Source organism: Sceloporus undulatus, chromosome 8 (genome assembly GCF_019175285.1).
Source record: "Sceloporus undulatus isolate JIND9_A2432 ecotype Alabama chromosome 8, SceUnd_v1.1, whole genome shotgun sequence".
Lineage (NCBI taxonomy): Eukaryota > Metazoa > Chordata > Lepidosauria > Squamata > Phrynosomatidae > Sceloporus > Sceloporus undulatus.
The window spans coordinates 17,496,694-17,524,305 of record NC_056529.1 but is presented as its reverse complement, the minus strand read 5'-3'; the positions used below and the strand labels follow the sequence as shown (position 1 = coordinate 17,524,305).

General features: G+C 40.4%; 1 protein-coding gene across 1 annotated transcript in view; it reads right to left on the bottom strand.

The window, feature by feature from the left end:
- The window catches only part of SLC6A2 (solute carrier family 6 member 2), a 52,111-nt gene that overhangs the window by 13,437 nt on the left and 11,062 nt on the right, over positions 1-27,612 (bottom strand). The window contains exons 2-9 of the mRNA XM_042437909.1: positions 21,679-21,810; positions 18,821-19,055; positions 16,280-16,418; positions 12,995-13,129; positions 9,161-9,264; positions 6,869-6,993; positions 4,912-5,024; positions 1,470-1,598 (exon numbers count right to left, since the gene is read on the bottom strand). Of these exons, the coding sequence (XP_042293843.1) occupies positions 1,470-1,598; positions 4,912-5,024; positions 6,869-6,993; positions 9,161-9,264; positions 12,995-13,129; positions 16,280-16,418; positions 18,821-19,055; positions 21,679-21,810 (1,112 nt within the window). The remainder of the gene's footprint in view (positions 1-1,469; positions 1,599-4,911; positions 5,025-6,868; positions 6,994-9,160; positions 9,265-12,994; positions 13,130-16,279; positions 16,419-18,820; positions 19,056-21,678; positions 21,811-27,612) is intronic.

Genomic DNA, 27,612 nt, shown 5'->3' with positions numbered 1-27,612 from the left:
TAGAGACCAGGGATTGGATCCCTGGTCTGCCATGGAAACCCTGTAGGTGACCTTGAGCAAGTCACACACTCTCAGCCTCACAAAACTCTGTGATAGCTTTGTCTAAGGGTTGCCATAAGGCAGGAATGACTTGAAGGCACACAACAACAACAACAACAACAAAAGAAAGGGACACAAGGCAGCTCCAGATGGCTAAACAGTTTTTACACCTGTCCAGCCTGTTTGATGCCAAAAGAAAACATATGACTATTGTGTGGTTATTTTAAAACAAAATAAAATATGGAAATATAAGGCACTGCTTTCTGTTTTGTACATAACTGACGTCAGTCTGTTATGTGTCATCATGCATTTGCAGATGGAGCAAGGATGGAACTGAACAAATCAGTTCAAACAAGAATCAAATGCAGGTGCGCTTTCTGTTCAACAGCTATAGGCTAAAGATCATGACTGGTGAGTATCATTAGAAAGCCACAGATACTGCAAAGATACTCTTTTCCTGCTAATTTTCTTTTTAAAAACTATCACAACACTATTTAAACAAAGAAAATAGTCTGCAAAACAACAATTAAATATTGTAGGCAGGTGAATTAAGGCCCTGTCTGCTCTGGAGCAGGAGAAGTCTGGAATATCCTGCTTCTGGATGAATGAATATTTTCACCATTTTTCTCATCCCTGCAAGAAAGGTGTTGCAAGCTCTACAGTTTTTGAAATCTAATTATACTTTAGGACTTAACTCTGTGCAGCAGAATGGGTCTGGGGTTGTGTGTGTGTGTGTGTGTGTGTGTGTGTGCATGCAGAAAACAGAATGTTCTGTACAGAAATTAACAGTTCTCTATGCAGGAACTTGTTTTCAGAAGAGAAAGGTGTGCTTTTGCGCATCCCACAAAAATGTTGTACTCTTTGCACACACAAAAATGTGTATTAATTCCTGAATGGCAGTTTCCTACTTGTCTAAAATTATTCTCTTTGGGGTTTTTTGACACACACACACACACACACACACACACACACGTATAAAACTCTCTTTGACAATGCTGGCTCTTCGGCTTAGTAACAGACATGAGCATCGGCCCTATGGTCAGTCACGACTTGACAACCTTGTCAATGGGGAATACCTTTACACACACACACACACACACACACACACACAGAGCTATTTCTATCCCTACTGTTTAGGAACATGGACAAGATATGACTATCACACTGTTTACCAGACTGATCTATCCAGAAAAGCTTTAAAAACGTCGGATGTGGGAAAAGAAATGCTTCTGCTGTTGTGACCACTTTTGGGGTAACTGAGATAGTCCTCCAGCATTTCTGTTTTTTGCTTGCTGCTCTCTACAAATATTTCAGAAATTTCCTCTCACTTTTTTGTCAACTGCAAAGGGGCCTAAAAACAACAACAGGTGGACATTTCTGCTACAATGCTACTACTGTACATGCAATGTTTTCCCAAAGGTTATACTTACACTCGTGATGCAGAAGAGAGCAAGAAGGAACGTGCCAAAAGAGACACAGAATGTGAAAAGTTTCCGGCGCCTTTTTATGATCTGGAAGTCATCTGCTAAGCCTGTGATGACAGCTTCCATGCCCCCCATCTAAGAAGGAAGAAAAGAAACAACTCAAAGCCATCCATTACCAACATCAACAACAAGAACTCTTCTGGAATCATTTAAGAATTGGCTGGCTGGAACAGACTAAGGCCCTTCTAGTAGATCATTTTGTCTCCACCTCTGACCATTGCAAGAGCTAAGGTGACTTGGGGAAATTCAAAAGCAAGAAGAGGTGGAGAATGCAGTCTTCTCTTGTAAGACAACTCAGTGTCTGATAGTGAAAGAAATCCTTTCCCTGGAGTTGGGAAGTTCTATTAATAGCTATAGACAGGGTTATAGCTTGGGGGGCAAAAATGAAGGTATTGCCTCCAAATAAGAATTCTGTCCCCTTGCCACTCAATGACATTTTCCTTCAGTTCCCAGATTTCTAGCATTGCAGTAACTGAGGCCATGTCCACATGGCCCAAATAAATCATCCTTCCCCCATTTCTACAGCGATGAGACAGGACAATGTGGGGACAAACCCCTGTGTCTGGTGACAACTGTCCAGACAACCTCCAGACAACACAGGGAGACCAGATGTTATAACAGCAAAGGAGGACAAGGCACAGCAAAATGTATGTCATTCAAGAAAAACGTAGGATATTATGAAATAAAAGCTTAAAACACTTACAGAAATATAAATTCATGTTTCTTAGCTATGCCCATATTGGAGGACATTTTGGAATTCCTCCTGGACAGAAAGGTTAAATGTAGGACATGTCCTGGAAAAGGGGAATGTCTGGTCACCCTAAGACAACATCCACCCAGTTCAGTGCCGAACCCTCCATATATCTCCATTAAAACATTTTTTAAAACTTGCTTTTTGATCCAGATCTTCCCAGAAGATCCACAGCCCTCCGTTGTAAAACCAGATGGCTGTTTGTAACATATCCCAGTGTGCCACGCAGTGTGGCAAATCTCAGTGTGCCACTCAGTGATGCCACCATTGTGGCAAACCACTGAGATCCAAATGAGGTACCCAGACTGTGATGGATGCTGGGTCCTTTGTTCTGACATCAGAGCAAGTGATTCTCATTGGCAGTGGCTGCGCCAGGTGGCATAGCATCACATTCATCCAAACAGCTGCCCAGAGGGCCTTGACAATGGCAGAAATCGGAGCCGCTTTGATGCCAGAATACTTCAGGCCATTCCCGGAGTATTCTGACTAGTGCAGACACCACCATAAAGTGTCAGTCAAGCATTTACAGATACAGTTTAGGCATTGGAAGCAAAAGGGCAGACAAGTGTAGCAAGGGAATGCAAACACAGCAAGTAGAAGAGTTCTTGGTGTGAACAATGTTCAATGTCTCACTATCTGCAATGCTAGAAAGAAATCTTTTTAGGGGAGATTTCTTATTTTGAAGGGGCAATGCCCTCATCCTTCACCTACTGATCAGACTGTGATTAATGTGATTCATACAGAGACTCTTAACCTGGGGCCTGTGGGTCAATTTCTGCAAACTTGGATGGGTGAAAAATTAAATCACTTCAGTTCCTTTAAAATGTTATGTATTCTGCTGTATGCATTTAAAAACATTATTCTGAGAAGCAATCCATACATTTGACTAGACTGCCAAAGGGGTTGGGTTCATGACACTAAAACATCTGAGAACTTCTGGTTTAATACTTAAAGAAAACCATATTAAGCTAATGAACAAAGCCCACATCCTGTTGCAGTGGATTTCATCAGTGGATTTCATCAGTTTAATTGTGCATTGTGCATGTTTTTTAAAGTTTGTCTTGAATTAATTATAAGTGATTTTCATCATGGTTCAAGATGTAGTATTATAAGAACACTCATACACCCACGGAGTCTCTCTATCTACTCTTGCCACGATGTGTATTTAATCAATAACAAACATTTTCCTCCATTGTCTTTAATAAAAGCAAGAAAGCCTGGGAGGGGGGTTTATGCAAAGGGATCCTGTAGCACCTTTGAGACTAATGAAAAGAAAGAAGTTGGTAGCATGAGCTTTCATAGACTTGAGCCTAGTTCCTCAGATGCATGCATGAGGAAGTAGGCTCAAGTCTACCAGCTTTATCACACTTGTGGGCCAACAGGATTTAAACGAGGGTTAAACTAGAGAAAACCAGGAAATGCCTGATGTTTAGCACATGACATTCCCTGGGTTTTCTCTAGTTTAACTCTTGTTTCAATCCCGTTTGCTCGCTAGTGTGATAAAGCTCTACGAAAGCTCATGCGACCAACTTCTTTCTTTCAGTTAGTCTCAAAGGTGCTACAGGATCCCTTTGCATAGTGGTTTTCCAAACTAACACGGCTATGCCTTTGATTTGTGTGTGTGTGTGTGTGTGTGTGTGTGTGTATGCGTGCCCCTAGAGCAGTGGTTCTTAACCTGTGGGTCGAGACCCCTTTGGGGGTCGAGTGACCTTTTCACAGGGGTCGCCCAAGACCATCAGAAAACACATATTTCTGATGGTCTTAGGAACTGAAACACCACAATTTTATGGTTGGGGGTCACCACATCATGAGGAACTGTATTAAAGGGTCATGGCATTAGGAAGGTTGAGGACCACTGGGTTAGAGGAAGTACTTCAACCTCTTGATGAAGTTGGTTTATGGTAACCATGGCTGGAATCCTTTTGATGACAACCAATGTACACACATAGTTCCAGGTCACATGCAACTGATAAGTGAGAATAGGGATGGGAAGAATATTCAATGTCCTCATTTCCCCCTATATCTACACTCTTACCCACTGGTCATGGACAGGTTAAAGATGCTGGTATATTAAAGATATTTTGTTTCCACCAAGGGGGAAAAGACTGAGTGCCTTCAAGAGCTTTTCTACTTGTTGAGAATTCTTACTATGGAACAGCAAGAGTGACCCTAAGCATCACAGTCACTTGGCATACTTTTGTTTAGAACCTCTCAATGCTTTCCCAAGAAGTGAATGGGCTTTTGATTTAAATATAGACAGGATACAAACCTTGGCACCACTTCAGAGTTGAGATGGAGAGGCTTTGAGTGTTGTTACAGTACTCCATGTTTAGGTCAGGTCTACAGTCGCAGCCAAGTTCTTAATTATCAAATAAATGTGAAAAATACATTCAAAACTTTCCTCATTTTGCTTCCCTTGGATCTTAAAAGAATTGGCTGTGAAATTATGTTTAGGCCAATAATTTATGATATCATCATCATCATCATCATTATCATCATGTCCTTTGGGATAATGGGACTCAAGGTGGCTTACAAAATTTAACATACTAAGAACAAACACAACGATTGTACCTGTTTGGATCCAAGAACAAAAGAAATGACCAAAACGTAATAGTTCAGAAAAAGAGGAATACTCACAGAACTGTCAATGCCCAGTGTAAGCAACATGATGAAAAAGACAATTGCCCAAAAAGTTGATCCTTTCAGTGTTGAAATTGCCTCTGGATAAAGGATGAAAACTAATCCAGGTCCTGATGAAGAAAAGAAAAGAAAAGACTTGTCTCCTAATTTTATAAATATAAGATAACTAACCTAGATGTACATCTGTATCTATCTATCTATTATTGGTGGTGGTGGTGGTGTTATTTCTTCAGATTGGATAGATTAGCTATGTTCACTCTAGTTCAGGATATTATTATCCAGTGCACTCTACATTATTGGATTTACCATGTTGCAATGCTTGTAATCTGTCAGTAGGTGTCACTGTAATCTACCTGCACATCAATTGCAATACTTGGTGATAAAATAAAACACTTTTGGCAAGTGGAAAAGAAATAGTCAATCTATTCTCAGTTCTTCATGACAACAGGAAAAGAAAACTTAATGGTTCAGGATGACTAGGCGACACACATTTTTCAATGGAAGGGATGACTAAGAAAAGTAACTGGATTAGAAGACAAAGCCAGCGACAGACTTCATGGAGGCCACTTCATGCTCATCTCCTCCACTTTACTCTTTTCATCCAAAAGATTTATATGGCAGGCAATTGTGATTTTGAATCAGAGCCTGTAGCCAGTGCTTGGCTCTGTTTCGTATTTAATGCCCACCATCTTATATTAGCTCAAATGCAGTCCCTAAAATGGATAGCTTTGTTCTCTTTCCCTGCTCCAGGGAAACTATACAGAGCAGTGAGTAACTAAATGGATGCTGCGTGGGGCAACGGTTTGAGCTGGACTTGAGTTGCTGCTTCATTCCACTTTATATCTGCCATCATCCATCATCCATTTTAGAGGCTGACATAGGAATGGACCCATCTAGAACCTATGGAATCTTGTAAACTGAACTGTCATGCTAATCCCTGATGCTTTGAAAGGGGAAAATCTAACATGGGCCTCATTCCCACTACCTTTTAAACCGGATCATGAATCGGTTTGAACCAGTTCCAATAACCCTGGTTTCCACTTAATCCGAATCGCTGAAATGATTCCAAGAGGGGGGGGGGTCATGCACTATTTAACCCAATTCTTTTTCACACTGATTTTTTCCGCTTCTTTCTTAATAAACTGAATCTGCACAAATGTGAACCACATGCAGATTGGAATCGATTCAAATTTCCCCTTTGGCCTGCTGGAACCGAATCATTTTGAATCAATTCATTTGTGAATGGGAACCACAAGTGGATTATATTGGAGGGAAAAAAATGCAATCAGGGCAAATGTAGTGGGAACCACGCTCCGCTGTCAAATAGATCCATTGATTCGGATCGCACACTGATTTATCTGTAAGTGGGAATGGGGCCATGGATAGCTTTTACCCCACAAATGTTTCAGTACAAATACAAGCCTATATTTTATAAAAGGAGGGAGGAGATTTTCAAGTAGGTCCTGCCAAGTGAAATAAGGAATAAAGCTCCTGCCTCTTTAATGATTGTGTAGAAGAAGGGATTTTTGTAAGTATTGCTTTTAGTGAAAGTAATGCCTGCTGAGTTTTCCTTCTACAAAATTATTAAAGGGACAGGTGACCTGTCTCTTATTCCACCTGTTAACCTTTACTTGAAGGGAACAAACAAGCGCAATCCATTCAGTTAGACTTCCAAGTGCAAACAAGGCTTTCCAGATCTTGGAAAAGTTCCTATTTTGGATTGCAATCCCAAGAAATGTGCCATTTCTGGAATTTATACTCAACCCACCCACCTTTTCCCATGCTATCTGTGTTCTGCATGTTCTCTATCTATCTGTCTATCCATCTATAAATGGTGTATTTAACCTGAAACGAAGAATCTGGTACAACTTTTTGCTAAACAAAGGGAGGCAAGTGTTTCATGAGGTTTGAAAGAGATGTTTCCATTCTAACCAGAAGGGAGAAGACATCCTACCTTCAGTGGCCACATCTTGAATGTCGACTTTGTATTCATGTGCCATATAGCCCAAGATAGAAAAAATGGCAAACCCCGAGATGAAGCTGGTGACACAGTTGATAGTACTGGTCATCAGGGCATCCCTAAAGGAGAACAAGAAATAGCAACAGAAAGAAAGAAAGAAAGAAAGAAAGAAAGAAAGAAAAAGTCACCCATTTGTGCCATGGTAAATATACTCAAATTACAGGATAAGAGCAATTATGCAGGAAATTGTTCCATTTCCCCCCCCTTCTTTCTGTCTCCTTTTAAAGGCACACTTCCAAGTGATTGGTTCTGACTAACAGTAATCTGATTGTGAAAGACAGATGTTTGCCATTTGGAGAGCCAGGGGTGATTACAGGTGTCACTTCTGCTACAAACGAATGGCCATTAATTATCACCAAGGAAATCTTGCATGCAGCCCTAAAGCCATTGAACGGCAAATTCAAATCAAAAGCAGACAAAATAGTAAGTTGTTGAAACCAAAGCATGGTTCTCTTACTTCATTACAGAAAGATCTCAAGCTGGTTTGTTGTTATTACATAGGGACCTTCATATTAACGCTAATTTATGGCAACCCTATCATAGAGTTTTCTTATATAATTGTAGAATCATTAAATCTGAAGAGCTGGAAGGGGTCACAAGCATCTCCTAATCCAATCCCATCATGCAGGAATACACAACCAAAGCAATCCTGAAAGATACCCACCCAACCTCTGGTTGAAGATCCCCAGAGACAGATAATCCACTGTGCTCCCAGGCAATCTATTCCACTGCTGAACATAGTAAAGAAGTTCTTTCTAATGTTTAGGTGGAATCTCTTCTCGTAATTTGAAGACTTGTGTACCAGTCTTTGCAACAGCAGAAAACAAGTTCACTGTCCTCTACATGACATCCCTTCAGATATTTAAAGGTAGCAACCCTGTCGCCTCTCAGTCTTCTCCAAGCTAAACACCCCCAGCTCCTTAACTTGTTCCTGGTAGAGCTTGGTTTCCAGAACTTTGATCAACTTGGTCACTCTTTTCTGTACATGTTCCAGCTTGTCAATATCTTTTCTGAATTGTGGTGCCAGGAACTAGAACTATTCCAGAACAAGGTGGCTCTGCTACTTCCCTTGAACTGTACTCATACTTCTGTTGATGCTGCCTATAAACCTAAACATTTCATTGATTTTTTTTTGACATTATGGCAAGATTGATTCAGAATAGGTTCACCATGAAAAGATTATCCAGTGGATTTCCACAGCTGAAATCATGTCTCCCAGAGTCTTAGCCCAATACGCGAACTACTACACTACATAAGTTGGTATCCAATTCTGATGGATACAGCTGTGCTGTATTTGTTTCTAGCTTGCAGAAGAGAACTTGCATATGCATTGCCACAGTGCATGGTTACATACTGTATGTGGTTGTGCATTGCACACAATCGCTCATTGTGTACACACCATGACAACTGCACACTGTAGATGGTTGTGTCTTGCACATGGCTGTACATGGATATACATGTGCATAGGACATGATGGTGTATAGATGAATACACACGTTGTACATGTATATGTGCACACCTTTTCGGTTATGCATTCAGTTGCTCAGTGTCGCAATTCACCATTGAGGGAACCTGGTATAACTGCTTCATAAAACTCATTGAGCATACAGTTATATTCCATGTCCCTGATGTAAGATCTCGACCATTGTTTTAAGAAGCATGAAAACCTGAATACTTCTATGCAGGAACACCCTAAAATCATCCAGTTATGGGTAGAGATAGCTTAGCCCAAATAGTTGTGGTGCTTCCATTTTGAAATGCTCTTCCCTAGGAAACTCTCCTGATGCCAAATTTAATTACTTTCTGATATCAGTCAAAGATCTTGATATTTACCCAGGACATCTAATCTTTTTATTTCTTAACTCCAATAACGTGGTTCCGTGCTGTTCTTATTGTTTTCACCTCTCCGGCTGGCTTAGTGCTATTTCAAAATTTTAACTTGATTTAAGGCTGCATTTTCCTTTTTGTTGAATTGCAAGAGACTTTGGAAATTATAAAATTAAAAAGCTCTGCATCTCTTCATATATAAGAGGAGAACAACACCCTTGGGAATGAACACCGTCTTTCTGGAATAATATTATCCCATTATCCATCCCCGTCTATATGTAGGAAGAGAAACATTTTTAAGAGAATGAAAAGTTCTAATTAATTTATCCAAACAAACAAACAAACAAATAAACAAGACAGATTGCAATTGTCTAAGCATTTCAACGGTATCTGTCTTACCTGTAACAATTGTTGTTAAATTCATTGTAGCTGGCAAAAGCAATTAAGACCCCGAACCCAGCTCCTAAAGAGTAAAATATCTGTGTAGCTGCATCAATCCATACCTGCATAAAGGAAACAGAGCACTGTCATCTTAACCATCTTCTCTCTCCTTGTTTTAACGATAACATGAGATAAAAGGAAACAAGCAAACCAAAAACAAAAGAGAAAAAAGATGACCTTCTTCTTAGACGATGAACAAGAAAACTCAGAATGGCCTCTGGATTTGACTACCATAGTGGTTTATATATTGGGCTATCCTTGAACAGCTTATCTGGCTGTTAAGCAGGATCACTGAATCATAGAATTGGAACAGACCACAAGGACCATCCAGTCCAACTCTGTGCCATGCAGGAATACACTATCAAAGCATCTATGGAGATAACATTTCATCAATTCTTAAAGTATGCCGTTGCCTATTAGTCCATTTGGACTATAGTGTAGTGTATGTTCCTGATGCTTCCCTTAAAAACTTTGAACAACTTCAGTCCTGGCAATATGAAGGATTGACTTCTTGAGTGTCAACATGCCCAAATATTATCTTAGCCATTCCCTCAGACTTCCCAACTTCCAAAATGAGATACTAGTGAAAAAACAGAGGGACTCTTCTGTAGTGATATCCCTACATATATCATATTTAATGTCATATTTGATGTTCTTCCAGCCACAGATCTCTGCATTTGTCCAGACCATCCAGCTTTGTCAACTGAATTTTCTGAATTCTTTTTTCCCCACTGCCTTTTCATACACTTTATTTATACTTCTGCAGTTGCTTATTTATGAACCTAGCTCTGTTTAATGAATTAGATCAGCGGTTCTCAACCTGCAGGACCACTTTCACAGGTATTGCCTAAGACCATCGAAAAGACGATCAGTTGAGGGTCACCACAACATGAGGAACTGTATTAAAGGGTCATGGCATTAGGAAGGCTGAGAACCACTGAGCTAGACTGACACTGATATAGGTGCCTGCAAATAGGTTGGTATAATGACCTTTAGTGAATGAAGATGAGAGGTAGATATATCAAAACATTGGTTGGAGAGGTCGTCCATGAATGGAGAGTCCAACCTTTCAGAACAGTTTTTTTGGAGAGAGCTAGAGGAGATACAAATCAAGAAAGATCACCTCCTTCCCTTTTAATAGGAAAAGGAATACTCTGAATGGTAGGCTTACTGAAGATGGAAGGAACCTTTCTATCCATGGAAGGATGAGTGCAACCTTGCCTGTATGAAGGACTATGTGCCTACAAGGGGCAACAGAATTAGAGACAGATAGTCAGTTCGACTTTGTCTAGACAAGGTCTTCTTCACTTCTACTCTGAGTCCTCCATCTTTCCCAGACATGTAAGCCAGCACAGCATCCTAACATTATCTACCTATCTGTAGACGGAGTACTCCCCACCTACCCCAGTTAGTCTTTCCAACAGATTTAACCCAAGAACATTCTCTGAAACTGTTGGATGTTCCTACTGAGTACAGTGATGCTCGTGGGATGGTGGATCCTATGACTAGGTCCCTAAAGATGTCCAACATTGCTAATCTCTGGAGATGGCCTATATCCTCCTGATGGTATCAGAATTGAACAATGAGCAGTGAATCATCTCTAAAATGCTTATAACAGGAAGCTGTAACCTCATTGATTACACAGCAATGAATGAATTGTTGTGAAACACAAGTCTAGAGCATTTGAAATTATATATCTGTTCCACAAAAGGAGCCGCAAGAATGACTCAATTAAAGCTGAGATATCAGGAAGAGTGTGTGTCTCTTCTCCATTGTTCTCCATCAGGAGCTTCCTGAATATGTTTCAGTGTCTGTGGATTCCCTCACTGTTTTCTCTTCCCTACACTATAAATCTGCCATTTATTATGTGTAAGCAAGAATTAGACACTAGCAAAATACCATAGTAACATTTGCAGCAATGTCGTCACTAAAGATTAGAGGGAGAGACTGGCTGGCACCTCTTGGAAAAATATTTGGCAAACTAGAAATAGTTTGAGAAAGCAGTACAGCTCAATAATAGTGTTGTTGAAGTCAATACATAGCAGTTCTGCAGAGTCAACATTTCAAGGTCTGTAGCTTGGGCATATTTGATTGCTGACAGCATTTCCTCACAGAGAGACTTTCAGAGAGATAGCTGCATTTTTCAATATATATATATATATAAGGTAGGCTTGTAGCACCACAAAGGCTGATTTATTTCAGCAGAAGTCTTCATTTTTCACATGCATCTGAAGGTGGACCAACAACGATAAATTGGTTGTTGTGCAAAGGGACCTTGTAGCACCTCTGAGACTGTAGTATAAGCGTTCATAGACTTCGTCTATGATGCATGGGCCATGCATCTGAGGAAGTAGACTAAAGATGCATCTACATGGCAGAAATAATGCAGTTTGACACTCCTTTAAGTGCTGTAGCTCCATTCTATGGAGTCCTGGGACCTGCAGATTTACAAGGTCTTTAGCCTTCTCTGACAAAGAGTGCTGGTGCCTCAGAAAACTACAATCCCACGATTTTGTAAGATGGAGTAATGATAGTTAAGTGAAGTCAAACTGCATTATTTCTACATTGTATAGATTCTCTCTAAGTATACGAAAAGGTATATATAATGTCTTTGGCTCCGTAAACTTTAAAAGTGCTACAAGATCCCTTCGTAGATTGATATTCCAGACGATCATGGTTATATCTCTAAATGAACTGGTTTGTCTTTAAGGTGCCAGAAGGTTCCTTTTTAGACTCAAAGAAGAGAGTTAGCTTTAGTTCAAAGTGCAGACGTCATGTATGAAGGATGAGAAAGAAAATGGTAGACTAGAACAGCCAAGAAACTTAAATTGTCAGAAAGGAGGTGGGAAGACAGGGATCCATTATACTAGTGTTGGTGGGGAACTAACTATAACTGGATATGGACTGGTGGTTGGATCCAAAATATTCACTAGGAGAGGAGCTCCAATTTTGAAAGTTCCATCTGTCTGATTCTTGGGTTTCTTCCCCTGCTCCCCCATTCATCAGGCTTCCCAGACACCTTATGTATCATTTTTAGGAGGCTGAAGAAGATGCTGAGTGAAGGAGGAGATAGGCGAATCTACTTTTGTCATCCCAGTTGCACATATGGTATATACTTGACTATAAGTCAATCTCATGTATAAGTCAAGGGTAGGTTTTGGGGCCAAAATTATGGATTTTGATATGACCCATGGATAAGTCGAGGGTACAATTTAGGGCCATAAAGGATGTAGCAAAGGAAAACAATGCCAAAGAAAGTACAAAATTCCAGGAACCATAACTGTTTATGCTCATATTAAAAGCTGGATTGATGGGAGAATAGAGAGAAGTCAGTGCTTCCAGGACAGATTGCTCTCTTACTTTTCAACAAGGGATGGTCCATGAGTTAAAGTACAATACTTACATTGACCCATGGATAAGTCGACTCAGGTTTTTGGGGGTCACTTTTTTTGACTAAAATTTCAAGTCTTATACATGAGTATATACTGTAATTGGGTTCATTTCGATATTTGCACACTTGAATCATGATCAAACATATTAGCTTTTTCAAAACCAGCCAAGATTACTTCCTAAACATACACTTTAAAGAAAAACAAGTATCCTATCTCATATTTGTAACAAAAAAATCAAAATAATTGGATGGATAAACTTTTTATTATGATTTCTCTTTAATTATCTTTTCAATTATACTCTCTCTCTCTCTCTCTCTCTCACACACACACACACACACACACACACACACACACACCATCCACCTATAAACAAAAACTAGTATCCAAACAGATTACTTACTGTGGCTTCTTTTAATCTTCTCAAATCTATGCTGAGGTATGCTTTGATTCCATCAAATGCACCAGGCAAAGTCAGTCCACGGATTAACAGTACAGATATCACAACGTAAGGCAATGTGGCTGTAATCCATACAACCTGCAAGATGAGACCAACACAATTTTGATCCTTATTTTGGTGGCTATTACTACAATGGGCTTCGATCTGATGGTTGATTCCCTTTGGGGAAGCAATGCTCATCAGTAAGAACATGCTAAGTCTATACCCATGGAAGCCATATTTATGCAACATTTCTACTTGATATGAGAAGAACAACTAGATTAAGGTCATGTTTTCTTTGGTCCTTTGTTTTAAAAATGCAGATCCAAGGTTATATCATATCTTCCCCTTACATTATGTGGGATCTCTAAGGATGTTATCTGGGACACCGATACTAATGGGATTGGAGAAGTCATCTAAACAGGACATTTTTCTGTCTTCATTACTGTTCAGTTTTTCATGCTCTTCTTCAAGGAAAGTTGAAGGAGAAGAAGAACCAATCAGTACACACTCTTTCTAAATGCCATTCACAAACTACACTTATTTACACACTACTCTCTTATATAATGACACAACAAACTGGCTTATAGTGATGAGAAAAAGAGTGCATAACCTTTGGGCTTTCACACTACCCTCCTCTTCCTTTTCATTCCTTCTAATTCCAGACTAACCAGATTTCCCCATAATTCTAATTTTCCTGTGGCCTTGAGAAATCGGAAAATAAATATTCTACTATATGCGGATGATATGGTCCTTTTGGCACAAAATTTAATAGGTATGAGTTGAGAAGATTATTAACTGCTCAGCTGGTCAGTTAAAGTTGTGTTACACTACTTTAATTCTGCAATACAGATACAGCCAGAGTCATGTTTTGTCTTCACACAGAACTATATCTACTCTAGGATATTTTCATCTGCGCAGCTATAAACAGCATCAGGAAACTACAGCCGCTTGCTACATACTGCTCCCTCCAACACAAATTGCCTCCTGGCACAAAATTTAATCCAAACAAATGCACAGATTTTTATTGTTGGGGTATTTTTGGTTCCAGCCAATCTAACATACTAAAGCAGTTCATTTGGAGAAAATCATCCCCCCCACCACCACTGGGGGAGAACTGAAACTATTGGAGTCAGGAAATATCTTACAATACCTTGCATGTTCTGTTTTATAATGGTTTCGCTTATTTTATTTTTATGACACGGTGTGTTTTCTGGCTCTAGATGTTTGGGTGGAACCTGCTTGATTCTTCTCATACAAATGATCCTTTGGATACGGGGCATTTGTATGCCTCGCAGAATATTGTTATTCTCCTTGGAATCTCTAAAAACATTACCGCTCACACAATGCAAGTTTATTTTCTTTAAAATAAAAAACCTAGAGCAAAAGTGGGCAACTATGGTGGGTCTAGGGGCAGGTTTCCTGTTCCTAAGGCCCTTTGAGAGCTGGGTGGACTTGCAAAAATGCCCTCAGAAGAAAAAAAAAGAACAGAAGTGGCCAAAAGCCCAATTGTGCTTTGGGGTAAAAAAAAAAGTATTTTTATATTAAAATAATGTTTTTTAAAAGATGAATTCCCATTCTACAAGGCTTTTAGTGAGTATTTTGGTGGATCATACCAAAAGATCACTCTAAAGATTCTTTAGGGTTGAGGACCACAAAAATAGCCTTGAATGACCACATGTTGCCCCAGGTTTGCACTTTGGCTGTCCCTAGAGGATGAGACTTAATCTCAGATCAGTTGCAAGCAAGCCTACAATTGAAAATCCTGGATGCAATCAAAGTTTCTGCAAGAGCACCCAGATCTATCTTGTCCAAAAAAGGGAGTAGCTGACCCATGAGCTAAACGCTTGCAAGCAGTCTTCACAATGTGGTCATGAACTGCTATTTCAAGATCCTATCCTGCATTGAGCAGGAGCCCCTTCCAACTCCAATTCTTTGATTCTAAGAGTAGAGCACAGTTCAGAAGTCATATTGAGGAGGGAGCAAGCTTGTTTTCTATAGCTCCAGAGAACAGGACCTGGAGCAATGGATGCCAGCTTCAGGAAAAGAGATTCCACCTCAACATTAGGAGGAACTTCCTGTCAGTAAGGGCTGTTCGACAGTGGAACAAACTCCTTCCTCAGAGTGTAGTGGAGTCTCCTTCTTTGGAGGTCTTTAAGCAGAGGCTGGATGGCCATCTGTCGGGTATGCTTTGATTGGGATTTCCTGCATGGCAGGGGGTTGGACTGGATGGCCCTTGTGGTCTCTTCCAACTCTACAATTCTATGATCCTATGATTCTAAGTACTCCCAAAATATAATCTTTCCCTATGTAAACAGTAGGGTTGCAGAGACAGTAGGGATCCTTGATGAGAAAGGATTTTCTGACATGTTGAGACATCCACTCCTAAAAGTAGTCAGCCTCTGCCATACGTTTGTGCCTCTGCACAAGAATGGAAGAACAAACAAAAGTGCTTTCCTCCCTTTTATGTTGTTTGTTACTCAAAATATATTTTGCACACGCTATGTACTGTGCAAAATATATTGCACAAAAATATATATGTTTTGTGCAATATATTTTGCAAAAAAAAAAAAAAAGGCGTCCTCTTCCCTCCAATCATCCGAATATATACAAATGATATCTCATCATTTCATCCATAGTGGAAGAAACCTTGAAATTTTTCAGTCTCATGTGTAAGAATTAAATAAGTGAAGATATCTGGACTGAGTACAAAAGGGGATGGTTTTGTATATGTGTTCATATACTTGTTAGAACGATATCTGTGCAAAGTTAATATTATTTGACTGCCTACAGGTGTATATAGGAAACCAAGGCAACTTGTCAAACCATAGTTCACAGTTAGACACAAAGCCAGGATGTAAAATTGGGTGCAACCTATAGAGTATGTGCAGCCCCTCAACGCCCCTCAGACCAAAAACTATGCAACCAAATTTTGGGAACAACCGCTGCAACATTTCAGCAAGAAACAGGGGAATTGTCATTAAAGCAAACATTTTGTTAGTTTGAAATGGTATATGCTGAAATTTTGTTTCAAGCAAGGCTTCTGGCCTGAGGTGGGTCCTATGTGGAAATTGGCCCTTATACCTGCTGGAGTTGTCCACCCTTGATCTGCAATTGTAGTTTGAAGCTAGTTCATAAACTATAATCTGGACTTTTAGTGCTTGACACTGCACTTAAGATGACAAACCATGGTTTCCCTGCTCTTCATGATCATTGCATGGGATTCTCAACCAATAAGCAGTGCCATACCTTTCCTGAAGTCTTCACACCTTTCCACAGGCTAAAGAAAAGGACAATCACGACCACAAAGAGGCACAGTACGAGCTGCCATCGCGGCAAGCCAATGTCCTGAATGCCACTGCTTTCATTAAGCTGCAAAACATGCCGCCTAAGCAAGAGAAAGAGAAGATCAATGGAGTGAGGTCATTCTGCTCCAAAGAGCACTTAGTCTGCATGTACACTGCAGAATGAATGCAGTTTGACACTGGTTTAAATGCCATGGATGAAAGCTCTGGAATTCTGGGTTTTGTCATTTTGTGAGACATTTAGCCTTCACTATTAGAGAGCTCTGGTGCCACAACAAACTACAAATTCCAGGATTCCATAGGATTGAACCAAAGTGGTGTCAAACTGCAATATTTCTGCAGTGTGGCAGCAGCCTAAATCATTTCCCCAACACACACACACACACACACACACAGAGAGAGAATCTGATATGACATAATCCAGTCTTGGCAAAGAATGAATTGTATGGCTAGAAGAGGTCTTGAAAATCATGCAAAAGTCTAAGAAACAGGGAATAAAATAACAGGAAGCAAAACTCAGCTTTGTTGAGCATCTCCCCTTAGGCACATAGAAAGGGCATCAGTAAAACAGACATGTATCACTGAAGAGGCATCAGTCAACTTCTAATGTTGGTGTGGAGAACATTTAGTGATCCAGATGTTTTGGCTTAAAACTGTCCTTGATGTCTCACCACTGACCATGATAGATAGGGCAGATGGGAATGGTCAACTAAAATCTCTAGAAGGCCTCCCAATACTGGTTGAAGAGATCTGGTAGCCCTTAACACTTATGAATCCATCCTACAGAATCCTGGGATTTGTAATTTGATGAGAGGTTTAGCTTTCTGTGCTAGAGAGGGCCCAATCCCTTGAACTACATGCAAACATTTTATTTGTTTGTTTGTTTTCTATGCTGCCTTTCTCCCAAATAGGGGCCCAAGGCAGCTTACAATATACCCATATATATTCTTGTTTGTATTTCTGAGCTGAGAAATTCATCACAAAAAGTGGAGAAGAACACCATCTGAAAAAGACAACCTTGGTAAGACATATCCATGCATTAACCCAGGAAATTCCAACCTAGTTACTTTTTCTTAGAATGAAGACCTAAGTTTTTAAGCCAAGAAGTGACTGAATGGGCCTTGCACCTGCTCTGGGTTTTCATCTGAAAATTTAAGGAGCTAGCCAAAGTACTCAAGCTATTTTAAGCGTAGGATTCAAAAAATCCTTTAAATCGTGACTAAAATCTGAAGTGAGCTCTCTGCCCTACTGACATAGGGTGCATCTACACGGTAGAAATAATGCAGTTCCATCTCACTTTAAGTGCTTCAGCTCCATCCTATGGGATTCCTGGGATTTGTAGGTTTACAAGCTCTTTCATCTTCTCTGCCAAAAAATGCTGGTGCCTCACAAAATTAAAGATCTCAGGATTCTGGAGGATGTAGCAATGGTTGCTGAAATGCGGTCTAACTGCATAGAAGATCCTCTGATAGGAAGATCCTAGTTACTATATCTCATTATAAGTCTCCACCTTGGTACCCTTACAAGACTCTTGGAAGGGCAGTTGAAAACATGTGCATAGAAATATGCTGAGATTAAGATATCTCTGCAATATGATTGTTATTGGGGTAACAAACACACTATAAGAAAGACAGACCCTTAGATTACTTTTCATTGTGTATTCCATTTCTCCTTTGTGAGCGGTACTGAAAGTGTGGCCTTTATGGCGCTGTTAAAAGGATATGAAGCCTAAACAGGAAAGAGAATGTAAAAGAACATGACGTGCCTCTATGAGATGTGCCGGCTTTGTTTTTCAGTCCTGGTCTTTAAGACGGAGCCAGGAAAAACAAACCTAAACCCCCTATTCCCAAATACAAGGCAGAGAAGCCAAAGCTCCATTGAAGTCAGTCATCTAGATGAAAATGGAGCACACTGTAAGAGCACTACCTTAAGAATGTTTGCCTTCCAGATGTTTTGGATTACATCTCACATAATTCTTATCTTTATAGGGGAGATGATAGGAGTTGAAGGCCAAAATATCCAGAGATCCAAGAGTTTTCCATTCTTCCCTTAGGGAAACTTAGGAGCTTGACAGATGGGCAGCTAAAAGCTGCCGTCTTTGCCCCTGGTCAGTGGCGCAGCAGCCATACACTGAAGTACCGACCCGCTCCCTCAAAAGAAGCCGCTCTAGGCAGCTTCTTTTTAGAGGCATCACAGGCGCACTCGTGTGCCATGGTGACGCCCCTTGAGAGGAGTGCCATTTGGGCGCTCCGATGCCCGTGCATCATGATGGTGCACCCCACATTTTCTGAGCAGAAAGCAAGTTTCCATTCCTATATTCTGAAGGTGGAGACCTCTTGTATCCATAGTTGAGAAAGGAATTTATACTGTCCTCCTGAAAAAACACAGTTTCCATACTGATGGAGACACAGGGAATGCCTGGGCCAAGTGCAAAATGTTCAAAGAAGCAGAACACATGAGGATTGATGCACACTTGTGCACTTACTCATAAAATTCAGCTGCAGGCGTAATCTTGTACTTGGAATAAGAGGTCCCAGGGACAAATGCTGAGGCGTTTCTGGGATCCGTGCAATTTGGGCTGTTCCAAGGATTGCCACATTTCGTCCAAGGCAGCTCCCCAAATGTGAATGATGAAAACAGGTAATATAGAGACCAGGCGATGATAACGTTGTAGTAGAAGCCCACATAGAGTGCTATGAGTATCACCGCATAGCCCACGCCTGGAGGCAAAGGAAAACCAGGTGACACATGCAGTTTTACATTTCGTTCCACTCAGTCATGTCCATAGGGAAGGTTAATTTAATGGTTCATGGTTATAGCTCAAGAATGTATGGGATCATTCTGTGCTTACCCAGCAAAAATGGGGTCACTAAATGAAATTAAAGTCAGAGAAAAGAAAAATTAAAAGGGCATTTAAAAAAAAAATAATTATTAGAATGAATACATTTTTAAAGGCAAATTGGGGGAAACATGCTATACATAATGGAATATGTCACAACATTTAACAACATTTCACACATGAACACTGGGATATAGGTGGCCAAGGAACATCAGAATGCAGTCATGATAGCAAATAGTAAGAACACACAAGTTAGGAAAGGCTGCAGCAGTTTGTTTTTGCCTAAATGCACTGGGAAGAGCAAGATTCTGCCCTCTCTTCTCTTCTCCTCCTGCTGAGTTAACTGAGTGCAAACTATTTTTGCATTTTGAGCTTGGTTTGCAGCAACTGAAGTAAGTGGAGAACAAAAGGGGGAAAGTGGAAGATGGAGAGAAACTGGGACATTTTTAAAGTAGCTGAAAAAATGGGACCGTGGAGGAATTGGGATTTTCCCTGCCAAATCTAGACAGTAGGAGGGCATAATGTGGTCTGTTGGTCATATTTGACTCCAAAGTTTGGTAACAAAACTTTCTGAATTACACTTATCCTTCCATATTCACCAGGGTTAGGGGCACAAGACCCCCGTGAATATGGAAAAACCACAAATTACCGGAGAGGACACATCTCTAGGAATCTCTAGGTCCTCTGGTGCAACTCTATGGTCAACATCTGACAGACACTGACCATAGAACTACACTGGAGGATCTACAAAGGCCTAGTAGAGCATTCTCTCTAGGAATCGCTAGGTCTTTCAGTGCAACTTTTAGTTAAAGTTGACCATAGAGTTGCACTGGAGAACCTAGTCAAATCCGTGAATAATCAATTTTGCAAATATCAAAGCCGCAACTACAGAGGGATGAGTGTGTAATTCACAATTCCTTAGCCAGCATCATGACTGTGGGTGATGAGATTTCTATTCCAAAATATACCTCTTCTAAGCTCTCTCTCTCTCTCTGCCCAATTACTTGACCAGGAGGTCAGTCTAGAAGTGTGTGTATATAACTAGCACAAACACAAAGGAAAAATCTAGCATAGTACCCTGGATGGAAATTATTCAGTGACATCATTGGAGGTTGTTTCAGAAATAAATTGTGGGCTATTTGCTCAAGACACAAGCTGCTATTAAGAACAGCTGGAAGCTCAAGTGTCTAAACTCAGCCCTTGGATCCTATCATTTGAATGAACACTTCCAGGGTGATCATAGGATACAAACCAGTGCCAAATGTGATGGGACCATGTCATTACCACCATGGCACACATATCACAATATTTATAACTAATATTAGTCTGATGTGCAGCAGTTAGCTGACTAATAAATGACATTGAACGGGGGGGGGGGATCTCTTTTCCTTCTTTCTTTTTTTGGTTTTGCTTAGAGACACACTTTTAATCCTCCTCCCGCAATTGTTAGAGAGAAATGCTCATTTATTGGGGACACACTGAGCCATGGAGATATGAAATCTGGTGCATTATGTTCCATTTCAATTCAAACTAGATTTTGAAGCCAGCTAAACATTCGTCCATCTAGCTAGGAGTAAGCCAAAATTCTCATCGAACTTCCATCTAAAATTTAAATATATTGGCCATAGTGGGAAATGCTAGTAGACATGGCTCAGTGCTATAGTAATCTGAGAACTGTAGTTTTGTAAGGGATTCAGCTTTCTTTGTCAGAGGCCTCTGGTGCCACAACAAACTACAGTTCCAAAAATTCCATAGCACTGAGCCATGGCAGCTAAAGTGGTATCAAACTGAATTATTTCTACAGTATGGATGCCACCCATTATGCATCAGTAAGCAACGCTACATGCCCAAATGAGAAAACAAACAAACCTCTATTTCTAGATTTCTAGAAACAATTTTGATAGTGAAACAAGGAGGACTGAACCTTAATTTCAAGGAGAAGCTTCTAGGAGTGACAGTGTCTCCCTTTTTGGCTGACTCCTATTTATATGTTGGTTGGTTGGTAGGTTGGTTGGTGGTAATGGTAGTCTGGACATGGGGTTCAGAAAGTAGAAGAGTGCATGTGACATCAAGCTGCCCTTGTGACGGTTCACAACAATTTTCCCTTCGTTGTTTTACAGGACATATTGTGAAATATAGGTGGAGAAACTGGGGACCTCCGAATGTGGTTGGAATGCAACACCACAATCCTGCACCATGATGAAAACTGTAGTCCAAGAATATCTGGAGGTTTGTCTTATCAAACAATCTAATTCCTTAAGCAATTAAACTGATGTGTGTATGGGCATGCACAGATAGACATGAAATTAGTGTAAGTATTGCGTTTCCTGATCAATATTGATTTGACCAATATTGGATAGAATGCAAGGAAGTTAGTCAAACGTTATTCTCTAGCATAAGCAAGTTGGTTATCCTTGTAGCTTCCCTTGATGCAAAGCACTGGAAATTTCTACATTATCAAGGACCACATTGCAAACATCTTCAGCAGAAAACCTAGAATTTACCTTTAAAAAGCGGGCAGATTTTCCATACCGTGGCAGCTCCTTCTCTGTTATACTGACCCAGTGCTAGTTCCATATAGAATAAAGGCATCCCGGCAATGACGAGGAAGAGGATATAAGGAATGAGGAAAGCACCTGGAAACAGAACCAGCAGACACTAACATTAGTTGCATGCAAGTTTCCTTTTGGGTTCTTATTTGCATCAGTTCACTGATGTATGGGAATTACGGTATACGAGTAACTAGTGCAAAAACATTACCAAGGATCCTGTATGGTGTGGTATGGGATGAAATCAATAAGGAGGTGCTAGTTTTAGATATTGTTTTTACCACACTGGATGACACTAACCCTAGTGACACTGTGAGAAAGAGAGAGAAACCTTTTCCATATCTTGCATAAAGATATGCTCTTTTGCTATGCTCCCCCATTTATTTGCCATTTTTCTAAGCCAAAAAGCCCCTTGTGTTGTAACCTTTTCTCATATTGCAGTTACTCTCCCATGTCAGTTATACTCCAAGGTGGAAGGTTACAAGCATACAGAGCACTGAAAAAATCCATTTTAAAATGTGTTCATTCTTGACTGTAGGAATGAACCAAGTGAGAGGTTGCAACCTTGCTCATGGCACCAAAGTGAAGGGACTTCATTCATCTTCAATGCATTGCCTTTTTAAAAAGGGACTGCATTGCAGCCTCACTACCAAGAGATGTAAGTCAATAACTTATTGCAGGTAACTCAGTTACATGTAACTCATTACCTCCAAGTTCTGCTTTGTTTTCCACAACAGGTATAGAAAATGTGTAGCCTTTTCCTAGGTTGATGCTCTATGTTTCTTGGGCTACTCACAGAAAGAAAGAGGTCAATTAACTGAATGGTATTTTCAGATGCATAATGTCGACATAATGTTCTATAGCATAATGGCTTTGCAAATCTCTCTTTGTGTGAGTGGAGTTGGGAGGAGAGAGGTGGGGAGCAGAATTATACAGCTGGATGGCAGTGATAGCCATTATGTTTGACTGTGTAAATCCACTTCGGTAATACAAGTCTCCCTGGGAAAACAGACACTTGCTCCTATCTGGACATGGCTAATTTCAATATCAAAGCGTAACTAGAGTTAATGGGGGATGTTCAAGACCAAAGGAAATCAATTCAGGCATATCCTGTGCATTTATTTGGGAAGTTTATAGGCACCACAGCACCAATACCACTCTAAAGTTGAGATATTCAAAGGACTGGTAGCACAATTTATTTACTGTACTTATTTTCAAATGGCTATCTCCCTAAACTGTTTTCTGTTATACTAGTGACATAGAGAGAGCATCCAGAGAGAGAGGATGTGCTCCAATTCCAAGGATGTATTCAAGTCTTTTACTCCAGGTATCAAGTTAGGTCTCAAGAGTCTGTCTTCAAGTCTTGAAACCTTGCAAGATATTTTCAAGTCAAGTCTCAAGTCTGGGAGCCAACTTTTAATATGGGGGAAAAAAGAGGCGATGGTGTGAGGTGGGGAGTGGGATTTTCAACAATTAGAAAATAAAGTAGACATGCACCAAGTTAGGTTTTAAAAAATGCATTTTGGTCCAAGGGGTGCAGACTGTCCTTGTACAATATGTGCAACAGGACTTGTGTTCAACACGTATTTTCATGGAGTACCAACAACCCATTTGGGAACTCAGCAAAACTGCAGGCATACTGAACCCAAACATGAATTCTAAGACAGTTTAGTTCTTTGAGGAGTTGCTACGATGGTGTGTGTGTGAGAGAGAGAGAGAGAGAGAGAGTGTGTGTGTGCGCACTCGCACATCTTTAAGAGATGAAGGTATTGCACAAACCATTGTATTTCAAGCTTCTGGAGCTTTTGTGGAGGTCTGGGGAAATTATGATGACGAAGGAAAAAGGCAATGGCTGTGATCCTTACAAATATTTCGTGCAACCTGGAACTTTCGCCTGGTTGATTCCACTTCCATCAGCTAGTATGGAAAATCGTCCAAAATGGTAGGAACTGCAATATAAAATATCAGTGGGGCAAAAGGCTGAGGAAGGATGATCTATTCTATTCCAAGCAAGGTTTAGGGTCAGACTACATACATCTTTGCATTTTATATTCAAATAGTAACATCTTGTTCTTAGGTTAGAAAACAAAAGTGCTGCTGTTCTTATCACCTCCATAACATGACAATTTGGTTGATATCACAGAAATCCAAAGCTTCTGACAACATCTCCTAGCCCAGTGCATCTCAAGCTATCTGATATAGAGGACCAGCAGTTTCTCTTGTATTAGGGACCAGTACCATATTTGTACCCATTGGCTACAGTTACCCTTCCTTCCTTCCTTCCTTCCTTCCTTCCTTCCTTCCTTCCTTCCTTCCTTCCAACTTGGCAGGGTTCAGTTTATGGACCAACTTTTAAAGCAACATTGCTCTAGCTCTCAGATTCTCACAAACTGAGTGAAATGTTGCCCCTTCCCCAAAAGAAAACAACACACCCACAACATTTGAGGCAAATTTGCTCCTGTGATACCAGACTTGACTATCGGTGGCTTAAAACGGCATGGAAGTGATGTTGTGTCACTTTCAAGTTGGCTGAGATGTATCCCTCTGACTCACTGGAGGATGTAGGTACAAAAATTAGACCTCCACCTTGGCATGGTTGCCCATCCTGACATAAAAGATGGGTCCCAATACTTGGCTATCTCACTTTTTAGCTTCAGAGCCAACGCTGAAGGTTGGGTTTCCAAAAGTGTTGTGCTGCTGTTGGGTTTCCTTACCCATATCAGCCAGACCATCTTAATACCTTCTCCCGTTTCCAACCCCCCCCCCCCCAAAAAAAACAACAACCAAGAAGCTTGTCTCTATTTGGTTTTCATTATGATGGTGATAACCTAATCACCATGCATAAGTTTTAAAAGGAGCATTTCTGGAAAGGGAAAGGGATCAGGGAAAACATTAGAAAGGAAACACACACACAAGTGGTTGGGATCACTGAGACTCATTGTATGTCAAGGTGGGGGGAAAAGTGCTTAAAAACAGCTAAAATTAGCTCGTTGTGTCTTTCAAGTGGATTAAAGTGCCGGCGATAGGAGGTAGATGAGTGAAAGTTGTACCAGGCGCTGGATCAAACACAAATGAAAACATCTCGAGATAACACTTAAGGCTTGTCTTACTGTGCTATAATCAGCAGCCTTTTTAACTATGCAAGTGGCATTATGTCTTTCTTCTATTACTTGAGCCATTGAAGTGGAAATTTCCTTTCTCTCCTCAAAATGTAACTGCAGCCATCAAAGATGGCTGGTGGCTTTTACGTTATTGGGGAGGGCTGTGCGAATCCATTCCACATTTTAGTCTGAATTTTAAAGGAACTATCCAAGAAGATGAACCGATTTTGGGCCTAGGGTTCCACACCTTTAAAGTTTGGATTAAAATCCAGAGTGGGTTCACAGCCCTATTAACCTGGAAGCCAATAGTCTCTGTTGGTTAGGAGTGAAGCCAGAGATAGACACACCATTACTTTGTTCCTTACTCACACTGGTCGAAATTTTGCCATGCAGATTTCAAAGCAAAAAGTACATATAAACTCAGATTTATTGAGGGGAATTGTCACAAAAAGTGGATGTTTGTCTTGAAAAATAAAACAACGTGAAAATAAATGTTGCAAAACAAAAATTTGTGCATTTGTAAACCAAAATGGGTTAGGGACACAAGATCCCCATGAAATTGAAAAACCTGCAAATAAAAAAAAAAATCACTGTTTGTTTGTTTGTTTTATCCTTATCTAGGAATCTCTAGGTCCTCCAGTACAACTCCATGGTCAACATCAGCTAGAAGCACAGGTCCTCCAACACAACTCCATGGTCAACATCAGCTGGAAGCACAGGTCTTCCAGAACTACTCTATGTGGTTCAACATCAACTGGAAGCACAGGCCCTCCAGTACAACTCAACATCAGTTGAAAGCGCAGGTCCTCCAGCACAATTCTATGTGATTCAACATCAACTGGAAGCACAGATCCTTCGGCACAACTCTATGGTTAACATCAATTGGAAGCACAAGTCCTCCAGAACAACTCTATGGTCAACATCAGCTGGAAGCACAGGTCCTCCAGCACAACTCTATGGTCAACATCCACTGGAAGCACAGGTCCTCCAGCACAACTCTATGGTCAACATCCACTGGAAGCACAGATCCTTCGGCACAACTCTATGGTTAACATCAATTGGAAGCACAAGTCCTCCAGAACAACTCTATGGTCAACATCAGCTGGAAGCACAGGTCCTCCAGCACAACTCCATGGTCAACATCCACTGGAAGCACAGGTCCTCCAGCACAACTCTATGGTCAACAACAGCTGGAAGCACAGGTCCTCCAGCACAACTCTAGGGTCAACATCAACTGGAAGCACAAGTCCTCCAGCACAACTCTATGGTCAACATCAATTGGAAGCACAGATCCTTCAGCACAACTCTATGGTCAACATCAGCTGGAAGTACAGGTCCTCCAATACTATCTATGGTCAACATCAACTGGAAGCACAGATCCTCCAGCACAACTCTATGGTTAACATCAACTGGAAGCACAGGTCCTCCAGCACAACTCTATGGTCAACATCAGCTGACCATAGATTCACATACAAATGTCTTAGAGCAGTAGTTCTCAACCTGTGGGTCACGATTCCTTTGGGGTCAAATGACCCTTTCACAGGGGTCACGTAAGACCATTGGAAAACACATATTTCCGATGGTCTTAGGAACCGAGACACCATAATTGTATGGTTGGGGGTCACCACAACATAAGGAACTTTATTAAAGGGTCGTGGCATTAGGAAGGTTGAGAACCACTGCCTTAGAGAAATGTTTTCTATAGGAATCTCTAAGACCTCCAATGTGACTCCATGGTCAAATTTCAGTAGAGTCACATTGTAACATCTAGAGATTCTTAGAAAGAACATATCAAGTAATTCTGCAAATAATCAAACATGCAAAAGCCAAAGCTGCCAATGTGGAAGGCCAACTGTATCACAAATTCAAAGTATCCTCCACCTCTGAAACTTTTAATCCAGCTCTTTGGATCAAGCTTTTGATAAACCTCTTCTGACATCCATTTCAACATACCCAGAGGAAGGGTTCTATGGAGGTGCAATTAATGATCAAACTGTCATATTCCAGTGCCATAAACCACCTTTGACCCATGTTCCCCTGTGAAGAGCTGTGATTGTGTGCATCAGCAAAAAGTCCCGCAGAAATGCAAATCACATCCAGCTGCTTGCCTTTGATCCCACAATCTCTTTCTAATGCTTTGCCGGAGCACTTCCTACCCTTGTTATTCCAAACCATGTGACTGTTATTTGACATCAAAGTGTTCATTTATAAGTCTTATCCTGAAAGGCTAAAATGTGCAAAGAGGAGACCATTTAAAGGAGAAAGTAAGTGTGTGTGTGTGTGTATTCGTTCTCACACACACTTTAAATTTCTCTCCACTTTTTACAAGAGTGCTCTGGGACCTCATAAAAGAACAACAAAAATCAGATAGCTTCTTTTGCAAATTAAATACATATTTTCCCCTCGTCGAGGCAAAAAAGGGCAGCTTTCAAGATTTCACAGCCTCTTTTCAAGAGAATAGTCTCTGTGTTGTCATTTTTTCCCCAAGAAATGAAAAACATCAGTAGTTGCCTTAAGCATCGCCACACCGTCATATGATACAAACAGAAGGGCTAGCATTACGTAAATTGAGTTTTCCCAAACTAAAAAGCTTAATAGCCAAACTCTGCATTGCACAAAAATTAGCCATCCAGCAAAAGCTCCATGTTCTTTTTGTACAAATAAACTAAAATAATGAAGTATTCTGCATAACCTAAAACCTTGCAGATATTTACCTGAAAAAGAATTTAGGGCTGGTATTATTATTATTATTATTATTATTATTATTATTATTATTATTATTATTATT